Below are 11173 nucleotides of genomic sequence, written 5' to 3' on the forward strand. Positions count from 1 at the left end.
ACTCACATCAGCTGCATTTCAAGCGCTGGTGGCTGCTGTGTTGGACAGTGTGGATGTAGAATGTCCTTGTCATCACAGGCAGTGTGATAGGACAGCGCTGTTCTAGAAGCACGAACGCCATGAGACTCTTTGGGGAAAGCACAGAAACCAGATGGGCTCCAGCCTTGCTACGAAATACTCCAAAGACATTCCCAGTTCATAGAGCGCGGTTACAAAATCGTCAGTCCTCTTGGGCTTAGGGTTTGACGGAGGGAAACGGTCAATAAAGCGAGAAAGAAGAAACTGTGGGCCGGGCGCAGTAGCTCACATCTGTAATCCCAGCACTTTGGGAGGCTGAGGAAGGAGGATCACCTGAGGTCAGGAGTTCCAGACCATTCCTGGCCAACATGGTGAAACCCGTCTCTCTGAAAATACAGAAAATTAGCCAGGTGTGGTGGTGCACGCCTGTAATCCCAGCTACTCGGGAGGCTGAGGCAGGAGAATCGTTTGAACCTGGGAGGTGGAGGTTGCAGTGAGCGGAGATTGCGTCATTGCACTCAAGCCTGGGTGACAGAGCGAGACTCTCTCAAATAAATACATAAATAAAATAAAATAAAATAAAACAGAAGAAACTGCTGATACACAGAGGGCATGAGGAGGTACCGTGAGGAGTGCGGGGACGGGTGGCAATTTGGAAAGTCAGCAGAGGGCCCTGTCTGACAGGGGAGCTTCTGAGTTGAACTGAGAAGGAAGGGAGGGGCCCTGTGTTGAGAAGAAGCAGAGCTCCCCCAGGAGGGAGATCGTGGGTGAAAGCTGGAAGGAAGGCTTGGTGTCTGCAGAACTAAGAGAGAGCCACAGTTCAGGGCTGTGACCATGGGGAAAAACACAGGGGCCGGGGGGACAGGAATGGCAAGTGGGGATCACATAAGGCCTGGCTCTTGAGGCCACGGAAGAAGGCCACTGGGAGCTTGGTGTGATCTGACTGATGTTTTCAAAGCATCACTCTGGTATTGGGTGGACATGATTTGCCCAGAGGCAAGCGTGGGAGCAGACAGCAGAGGAAGGCTATGCTGTAGGAGGGGAAGGGCCTGAGCGTGGCCAGGGTGCCTGCATGTTCTGGCTGCCAGGGACAGACCAGGCTTACACCTATGTCCAGGGTCATGGGTCAGAGTGCCACCTCCTGTTCTCAGCATGTCCCACTGGATAATTCCATGGTGGTGTCTGTGCAGGTGGAGAGCTGTAGGTTGATGCTTAGGAGGCAGCACTTACCAGGGCTTGCTGACAGTTGTCTTTGGGGCCGGGGGAAGAAACCAAGGAGAATGCTGATTTCTGAGTGTGTAACTGGGTAGACGGTGAAGGCAGGTTTTGTGTATGGACAAGCTTTTTGGGGGAAGACCCAAAGTTCAAAAGAATCATGAATGTCATTGGAATAATATTAGAGATGATGAGGTGTTTAATCCCAGCAGGGCACTGTTTGATCCCGTGTGGGAGCCCTGCCTGCAGTCTCTTTCCTTCCAGCCTTTTCCTTGGCCCTGTGCTCAGCCATAACCAGCCACCGAATTTTCCAGAACCCAGGAGGCTGTTTCCAGCCTCAGTGCCTCCGCTACTGCTGTTCCAGCTGCCCGGGATGCCCTTCCCTTATTGGGGAGGTATTTATTCCCTCACCTCCCATTTACCAAGACTTAGTTTGGGCAGCATCTTGTCTAGAAAGACTCCCCTGACCTGGGGGTGTATTTGGGACCTCCCTGGGGCCAGCTCCACAGAGCAGCGATCAGCCTGGCTGCCTTTGTCTCCCCAGCCTCCGGGGCAGGTGCATATCAGGTTTCCCTCATCACTGCCATCAGCAGAAGGCCTGGCCCTGGTGAGGGTCCAGGAATGCGTCTGTGCAAGCTTCCTCTGGGAATGTCCTACGGGGCCTAATGCAGACACTTGGCCCCTCCCCAAGGCCTCACCTGCCCCATGCGCACACCCAGCAACGAGCCTGGAACGGGTGCCCTCCGCAAGCACTGCTTGCAGAAGGGGCCTTGCCTTTAAAATCACACAAGTTCATAACAAGTGATCTTGTACTTCCGCAAGTTATAATGCATCGTCTTTTATTTTCCAGGCTTCCTGGGATCAGATATGACATTGCACTAACGAGAAATGGGGGTTTCCAGTTGCTCAGGCTCAGATCGCTCAAAGGCAGGAAGCATATTAGGTGCTAAAAACTCCCCCTCCCTAGCCGAGCCGGGCAGGTGAGAAGCTGAGTGCGAAACGGGACTTGGCATGTCATGGGCGCTAAGGAAGCGGAGTAAGGCCGACTCACAGGCAGGAACATCGGGACACACACAAAGAGGCAACACCCACAGTGGACGGGGAAACAGACTTTGGTGTTTCATCCACCTCTCAGTGCACTTATCAGCATCCTGTGACGGCCGGCGCTGCACCCTAACAGACGCCTAATGACAGACACCAATGCCTTGGCTTGGGGAGCCTGGCCAGCCTCCTGCTCCGGGATGCCCTGCTGGCTTCCAAGATGAGAAGAGCCATATCTCCATCCTATCTCCATCCTGTCTCCATCCTATCTCCATCCTTCTCTCCCTAACAGCGTGTGGTTGTCTGTTTCAGGGAGCACATCGCTCCTGGGGCGTGTGAGGTTTATGTTTCAGGCTGAGACACCGCCAGCCACAGCACAAGGATGGTGCACCAAGGGCTACGTTGGGTATTAGGCGGGATATGTGGAGACCCTTGATTCCAGGGCTTTGGCCATCAGAGGAGGATGTTTTCTCTCCAAGACTTGGAAAAATAACAGCCAGGAAAACAGTGGTGGCTATACTTCACATGTATTCACAAAGTGTTATTTAGAGGGGTCTGTCTTTAAGGTTCCCTGTGTGACGAGAAAAAGAAAAAAGAAAGCAAAGAAACCAGACAGGGAGCTGTATGTATGAGGACCACACCAAGAACAGACTGAAACCACACAGATCCGGGCGGTGGAGAATAAGGCTGGAGGCCGCTCCCCTGCGGAGGGACCGTAAAATTAAACTCTATATATGTCATCTCGCGTTTAAGTAGGCTATACTTTTTAATAAAATAAAAACTTCTGTGTTGCTTTAAAGATATTGTGTAGGCATCTAGGGGGCGATCTGGAAGAGGAACGCAGCGCATGGACGGGCGCTGGCGGAAAGTGCCCTGTCTTGTCCCTTGTTGACATTTGTCCCTAAAGAGACCCATCACAGACGCCTGCAAAAATCACACACCCCACTCTTGGCACTGTCCCGGACACTCGCTGCCCCGTCTGCGAGTCTGCCTGTGAGGCCAGGCTGCCCAGGCTCCGAAGGGCCATGTGCCCGCCGCTGATGATGGTGTCAGCACCCGTCATCAACAAGCCTCACAGCTCCCGGCCACCTCTGTCCCCCACGTGCCTAGCACCAGGGCCAGGGCACCTCGAGGACACTGGGAAGGTGGGCTGGGCTGCAGCCACCTGTGTGCTCTGTCTGATGCCCGACACAGCCACTCTGCAGCCTCTCCCTGACACCAAGCCACAGCGGGGAAGGGTGGTGGGAAGCTAGCCGTCTCGGCCCTAAACTACGGCAGGAACGTCGCTGGCAGGCGCAGGGGCCGCACCTGCTGGGGGACCCCCTCCCGCCCACCCCGTCGACACAGAGAAGCCAGAGCAAGGTGTATGGGAGGGGTGTGCGTGGTTCTCGCCAGGGGCCCCTCGCCTCGGCGCCCGGCACACACTGGCGGGGCAGGCTGGCGGCCGTCAGAACAACAGGGCTTTCTTCTTAAGGTCATTCCTCTTCCAGAGGGCCAGGCGGTCAAACTCCTCAATGCTCATCCCAAACACTTCCTGGAACTCCTCGGGCGACAAGTGTCTCTTCAAACAAAAAGGCAAAACAGAAGGGACCAGTTAGCCATGCAGCAAGGGACACCGTTGGGCAGTTTGCTGCCGCCAAGCAATCCAGGGGCAGGATTGCATTGAGGACGGGGTGGCCCTCAGCGTGCTCGGCCTACTGGCGGTTCCTGGCACCCTCTCTGCAGTGAAAGAACTGAGCTCAGAGGACAGCGACCCTGCCAGGGACACACAGGGGACATACAGCGCCCAGTGGTGGAGCTGGAGCCAGAACCTTCCGCTCTTGACTCCTACAAAGGCATCTGCTGCTGTGGACCAAGTTCATTAACATATCCCAGAGGAGGACCCCCACCTGCCCGTGAACGTCTGAGCTTTCATAGATTTCCTTCAGTGGTCATATTTGTTACTTCAGTGAGTGGTCACAGCTGCCATCCGAGAGCAGGAGGTGGAAGGTTTTCCCACAGGACTTCATAGCCCAGGAGGGTGTGGTGCGGACAGTGAGCAAGGATGCCAGGCACGGACCAGGCCCGGGGCAAATCCTCCCTCCACCGGAAGCCCCTGGTGTGTAAGCGTGAGAGAGTCATTGTGCCTCTCAGAGCCCAGCTTCTCATCTGGGGGTCACCGTGGAGAGGCACACAGCTTGGCGGTCAGGGCGTGGATGCCAGTGCTTCTGGGATGCCATAGGAGTGAGTTAGCCCCTGGAGCCTCAGTCTGCTCATCTGTGTAATGGGGTCCTCTAGAGCCCACACCCTGGAGCTGTGGGGAGGAAGGCGTGGTCATAGGTCAGCACTGGCTGTGGAATGTACCTGTGGGTGCTGGCTGCACCTGTTAGTATGACCTCAGCCACCGCAAGCTCTGTGGAGCTCCTTGCCAAGCAGCCACCTGCCTTCTAGCTCTGCCTTGCAGGGCCTGCAACCCCTACTGTCCTGCCTGTCTTCCTCAGCAGCCTCTGAGAAACCCCACATCCCTCAGAGCTGGCTCAGGCGTCCCCTCCCCTAAGGAGCCTTTCCAGGGAGCCTGGGACCTTCCATCCACAGGGATGCTTCCCTTCGTTTCCCTTGCCTCGCCTGGGCGGGGCTGACAGGAGGAACTGGAAGGAGGCTGGAGAAGGCCAGTGACAGGAAGAGGCCAGGCTCTGACCTGAATCCCCGTCTGCTACCCTCTGAAAAGTGTGGCTTCAGTGCAGCTGTATGGGGAGCAGTTTCCTGTAGTTCTGCGACACGCTCCACAGAGTTATCATATGCCCCAGCCATCCACTCTTGGACAGACACCCAGAGGAATGGAAAACAGGGACTCAGAGAGATGATGGTCGCCCGCGTTCCTAGCAGCATCACTCAAAAGCACTGCAATGTGGAAACACGCCAGGTGGCCATCAATGGGCGAACAGATACACAGAATGTGACATGTCCATGTGACGGAATAGCCTTCAGCCTTAAAAGGTTGTGAAGTTCCGACACATGCCACAGGGTGGACGAGCCCCAAACACACCAGCTCCGTGAAGGAAGTCAGACACCAAAGACCACATAGTGTATGATTCCACTTCTCTGAAATGTCTGGAACAGGCAAGTCCGTAGAGACAGAGCATGGATTCGTGGTCGCCAGGGACTGGGGGGGAGAGGAATGGGGAGGGACTGTTTAATGGGTATGGGGTTTCCTCTTGTGGTGAAGAAATTGTTCTGGGGCTGGAATGTTCCGGAGTTGGATTGTTCCGGAGCTGGAGAGTGGGGTTGGTCGCACAATGTTGTGAATGCACTGAACTGTACTGAATGGTACACTCTAAAATGCTTAAAATCGGCCAGGGATGGCAGCTCACGCCTGTAATCCCAGCACTTTGGGAGGCCGAGGCGGGTGGCTCACCTTAGGTCAGGAGTTCAAGACCAGCCATGGCAAACCCCATTTCTACTAAAAATACAAAAATTAGCCAGGCGTGGTGGCACATGCCGGTAATCCCAGCTACTCAGGAGGCTGAGGCAGGAGAACGGCTTGAACCCAGGAGGTGGAGGTTGCAGTGAGCTGAGATTACACCACTGCATTCCAGCCTGGGTGACAGAGTAAGACTCCCTCTCAAAAAAATAAATAAAATAAAATAGTTAAAATGGTCAATTTGGATGGGCGTAGTGAGATTACACCTGTAATCCCAGCACTTTGGGAGGCCAAGGCAGGCAGATCACTTGAGCTCAGGAGTTTGAGATCAGCCTGGGCAACATGGTGAGACCCCATCTCTACAAAAATTACAAAAATTAGCTGGGTGTGCTGGCGTGTACATATAATCCCAGTTACTGAGGAGGCTGAGGTGGGAGGATCTCTTGAGCCCAGGGGGTTGAGGCTGCAGTGAGCTGTGATCACACCGCCGCACTTCAAACCTGGGTGACAGAGTGAGACCCTGTCTCAAAAAACAAAAAACTCAAGTGCTATATTAGAATCACTGTGATTAGCAAAAGAGAAAATGGAAGTGGAGACATGTGGTCAACTATGAGAAGTGTAAACCATTGCCATTCATGCATTTCACAAAAATCACCAAATCTGTGTCGTATGCCCTGGATTTTGGAGCCCCAGTAGTTGGGGTGATCTGGAGGAGGGACTCAGGAAATCCCCCAGAATGCCATGTTTTAGTTGAATCTGGGCTCAGAGTCAGTCTCTCTTTCTCTCTCTCTGACACACACACACACACACACACACACACACACACACGAGCATATCCAGCAAGTCTGCCAGGAAGAGGCCCTCGGCCGCCTGCTGCTATCTCGAGTTTGCAAAGAGGAAAAGAATCCTGGTGCTTGCCAGAAATGAACCACTTGTGTGGTGCTGAGATCAGGGTTTCTTGGGCAACTCCCCCCCGGTTCACCCTTCTGCCTCACCTTCGATACTGGGACCACAGGCCCCCACCCACCCGGCTAATTTTTTGTTCACCGTGGTCTCGATCTCCTGACCTCATGATCCGCCCGCCTCGGCCTCCCAAAGTGCTGGGATTACAAGCGTGAGCCACCGCGCCCGGCCCCTTAAAATTGTCATTTTAGACCGTGTCTCTTAAGACATTTGACACTCAATGTGTCATTTAAGACAGCAGCCCTGCACTTACAGGTACCAAATCGCCATCTTCTGAATTACAGTGGAACAATCAAGATGGATGAGATCAAAGGAACGAAAAAGGAAAATCATTCCTAGCTTGATCCAAGACCCAGTGATACCAGACCTTGTTCCAGACATGGAAAGTCAGAGACACAAGGGCCCTGGCAGGAGTGGGCTGGGGTGGTGAACTGACACATAAGTAAGTATGTAAAGGACGGGAGGCTGACACAGGAAGGGAGAGGAGAGTTCAGTGCTGGTGCCTGGGGCAGGCCTCCCTGTGGCCACATTCCCGCTTCCTGCTGGGGGAGGCTAAGGGAGGGGCAGAAAGGTGCTGGTGGGCAGAGGGAAGGTGTCAAGGGGGTGGAGTGGCAGGATGGCTGGGCAGTGCCCCCTGCCATCTGCAATCGCATATTTAAAGGGAGGAGGACTGGTGAGTGGGTGATCTCTTGGGTTTAGATGGGGTCAGGTCTTTGCTGGAGGAGGGAGGAGTGGAGAGGGAGCGGACAGTGGGCAGTCGTGCCCTGCATGCTGGGAAAGGAGAGAAGGGCAGGTGTGAGGATGACACCATGGGCTCCAGGCTGTGGGAGCCTCTGGGGAGGGCGATTCGAGGAAGACTTGGAGCTGGCAGGCAAGCAGGAAGGCTGGCAGGGTGTTGGGAGATGGGTGTGGGAAGCAGAGGTACCCTTGGGGATGACTGTTGGGGGGGGCGGTGGAGGGATCATCTGGGTGGCTTCTGAAGTTGCTGTGAATGGTTACCTTCTCCAGGAGTGCGGCACTGGGACTGGGACGCTGCATCACTAGAGGTCCTGGGGAGCAGCCTGGTTGGGCAGACCATAGCAACAGGGAGGGGCCCGGGGTGTCCCGCACACATGGGCTGGGCCGGGCCACTCATATGTGGTCTACACAGCCCAGGACTTGGGGCCAGGGGTCTAGGGGTCTGGCAGGGACCACCTCCCCGCAGGCTCCAGTCCTGTTTTCTGTCTGCAGCGTGAGAGAACTTGGTTGCCTGGGTATCCGGAAGGCTGGGTGAGGGTCACATGAGGGGCTGTCCCCAGCAGGAGGTCTGTTCATAACTCTGGGCTCCAGCTGTGGGATTCTGAGTGTCACACCTCATCTGGCTGAGTCTCCACTGCCTCCTAGGTGAGAGGGGCTCAAAGGTCCTTTACTCTGTGGCCAGCTGCAGAACTGGCATTCAATCTCACTCAGGGCCAGAGGCAGGCAGGCTTTCTCCATGGGTCTGCCAGGGCAGGCAGGGTGGGTGAGGCCCAGCTGACCCCAGAGACTGGGCCAGCTTTCTGGCCTCAAGCCAGCTCCTCTGGCCCCAGGTTCCTGAAGGCCCCGCAGGAGTGCACCTCACCCCCAGGGCCTGAGCAGGACAAGCACAGCTGGAAGGAAGGAAGCCTGGGGTGAGTGTCTTTGCTGAGGGTGGGGGGGCCTCACTGCTGAGGTGCACTGGTTTCCCCAGGGAACATCCTGCAGGGCGGCATTTTTGCAGCATGGCAGGGGGGCTGCCTCAGGAAGCCCAGGCTCAGAGAGGTTGTGTGACTTGCCCAAGGTCACATAGCCAAGAAGCGGCAGAGCCAGACCTGGGAGCCAGGCTAGGTGGCTTGACCTTTCTTCCACCCTTACTTCCTGCCTTCCACCTGGACCTCCAGGGCCATCTCAGGTTTGCGGTGAAGCCTCAGGGACCTGTGCCACCTCCACTCCATCAGGGACAGGTTGCCCTGGCCTACCCCCCTACCGACCTCCAGCCCTAAGTCCCCTCAGGGTACTCCCAGCTCCCCCGACCCCACCAAGCTCAGAGATATCCCTGGGAGGGACTCTGACACCTCCTTCCTCCACACAGCGCACCAGTCACAGCCACCTCCCTGTACCAGCACAGGGCTGGCTGACCAGGTGGGCCTCCGGTCCTAGCTCTGCTCAGCCTGGGCCCCCAGGGCCAGCAAGGGGCCACTTTTCTCCCAAGGCCTGGGCTTCGTGGTGCATCCCACTGGCTCACGCGGCCTTGGCCTGCACAAGGAGGCCCTGCATACAGGGGTGAGTCTCGCTTAAGCCAGGCCCAGGCCACAAAGCTCCAGCCCTCCCAGCAGGAGGTCCCGCAGACCTCCAGTGACATCACTGTCATAATGACGGTGGCCACTGCCCCTCCAGGCGAGCTTTCCCTCCACACCCCGGAACCTCCTCCACAGCCTATGGGGCACAGAGGGGACAGCGGCTTAGTGGGGCTATGATGTGGCTGTCAGGTAGCCCCAGGGCCCTGCCCCTCCACAGCCTTGCATGCCTCTCCTCCACTCCTGTGCTGCATGGTGTGCCGTGGAAGCCCAGGGGAAGCACCACGCAGTGCTCCCTCTCCCATTCACCAGCAGCTCTTCGTCATCCTACTGGTCCTGACTCAAGTATCCCCTTCTCCTGGAGGCCCTCCTGGATTGCGCTCACCAAGCAGGCCCTGGGGCCATGCTGTGTCCCTCAAGGCTGAGTCAGTGCTGACCTTCTCTCAGCACCATGAGGGTGGGCACAGGCCTGTCTGCTCACAGCACTGTCCCATCCTCACTGAGGGACAAGATGTCTGGTCTGCATTGTGAATCTGAATCTGGGCTCTCCCCTCTACAATGCTGCCTCCCAACACCTCCAGCTTCCGCTGCCTGTCCTGCTCTCTGCTGTGGCGCCACAGGGGCTCCCCTGCCGCTGTCCTGGCCTACGAGGTCCCTGCATTTGGCCTCTGCCTGCCACTCCCCTGACTCCCGACGCTTTCTCCCAGCCACACAGTTCTGCTTGTGTTTCTCTTCCTTGTCTTGGCCAGGGAGGCCTTAAGGTCCGGGATTCTGGTGCAAACCCATCTCTCAGACACACCCATGTGGCTCCAAACCTCCTATGGTCACCCTCAGTCTACCAGGACACACCCTCTCATCAGACCAGTTGGATGAGTTTAAACAAAGGAGATATTCTTTCACTGTGGGGTCCTTATTTTTCAGGCACATTCCAACAACTTGGTCTCTCACTGCTTGAGCAAACCCTGGTGTGCATTTGGCCTCAGGGCCCGGAAGAGGACAGTTCAAGAAACCACAGGACTCCAGCAATGAGCTGCTCCCCTTGCTCTGTGTGTGTGTGTGTGTGTGTGTGGTGTGTGTGTGTGTGTGTGTGTGTGTGTGTGTGTGTGTAGGGTGAGGGAATGAATTCCAGGAAGAATAAAGTGCATGTGTAAAGGCGCAAAGGCCCTGGGGCAGGAGGAGCCTTGGCTGCTGGAGGAAGCATAAGAAAGCTGAGGTGTCTGCTGGGCACGGTGGCTCATGCCTGTAATCCCAGCAGTTTGGGAGGCTGAGGCAGGTGGATCAGGAGTTCGTGACCAACATGGTGAAACCCCGTCTCTACTAAAAACACAAAAATTAACCAGGTGTGGTGGTACATGCCTGTAGTCCCAGCTACCCGGGAGGCTGAGGCAGGAGAACCACTTGAATCCAGGAGGCAGAGGTTGCAGTAAGCTGGGATTGCGCCACTGCACTCCAGTCTGAGTGACAGAGCGAGACTACGTCTTGAAAAAATAAAAAAAAGAAAGAAAAAAACAAAAGAAACCTGAGGTATCTGGACCTGAGCCGGGAAAGGTGAGGACAGGATAGGCCCTGCAGGGCCCTGGACCGTGTTAAGCAGTTTGGTTTTTAGCCTAAGAGCAATGGCATTTATGACTAAGTGTGCAATTGACAAAAACTCCTGTGGCTACAGGCTTGTTCTCCTGCTCAGCCCTGACCTGCCAAACAAGCAGAAAGGTCTCAGAGTGCGAATTCACGAGCCACGGACCGGGACGGCCTCGGGCCAGACAAGAAGTCCCTTTCCACCCATCCACCTTGCGTTCTGAGATGGCTGAGCTGTATGTGTTGCCGTGGCTGGGCTGTGGGGCCCAGTTGTTTGGTCATGCATTAGTCTAGATGCTGCTGTGAAAGTGTGCTGTAGATGTGGCTCACATTGACAGTCAGCTGACTGCAAGAAAAGGAGATCGCCCTCAATGATGCAGGAACCTCATGTAGTCTGTTGACAGCCTGAAGAGTAAATACTGAGGTTTCCCAGAGAAGAAACCCAGCCTGGAATATCAACTCCTGCCTGAGTCCCCGGCTTGCTGGCTTGCCCTTCACATTGCAGAATTGCCAGCCTGCACAATTGTGTGGGCCAAGTTCTTAAAATAAATTCCTTAGTATGTGGCTGTGGCTATCTATCTATCTATCCATCCATCCACCCACCTACCTACCCATCCATCCATCCACTCATCCATCTATCCATCCATTCACCTGTCCACCCATGCAT

The 11173-nt window shown here is 55.6% G+C and overlaps 1 protein-coding gene across 3 annotated transcripts in view; it reads right to left on the reverse strand.

The window, feature by feature from the left end:
• Window positions 1-2055: 2055 nt before the first annotated feature.
• The window catches only part of ABLIM2 (actin binding LIM protein family member 2), a 190650-nt gene continuing 181532 nt past the window's right edge, over window positions 2056-11173 (reverse strand). For all 3 annotated transcript variants that reach the window (XR_009210479.1, XR_009210478.1, XM_058430059.1), the window contains one exon: window positions 2056-3835. Coding sequence is in view for 1 of the 3 variants with exons in the window: in XM_058430059.1 (XP_058286042.1) it covers window positions 3722-3835 (114 nt within the window). In the remaining 2 variants the exon portion in view is untranslated. The remainder of the gene's footprint in view (window positions 3836-11173) is intronic.

Source organism: Hylobates moloch, unplaced genomic scaffold (genome assembly GCF_009828535.3).
Source record: "Hylobates moloch isolate HMO894 unplaced genomic scaffold, HMol_V3 SCAFFOLD_17, whole genome shotgun sequence".
Taxonomy (NCBI): domain Eukaryota; kingdom Metazoa; phylum Chordata; class Mammalia; order Primates; family Hylobatidae; genus Hylobates; species Hylobates moloch.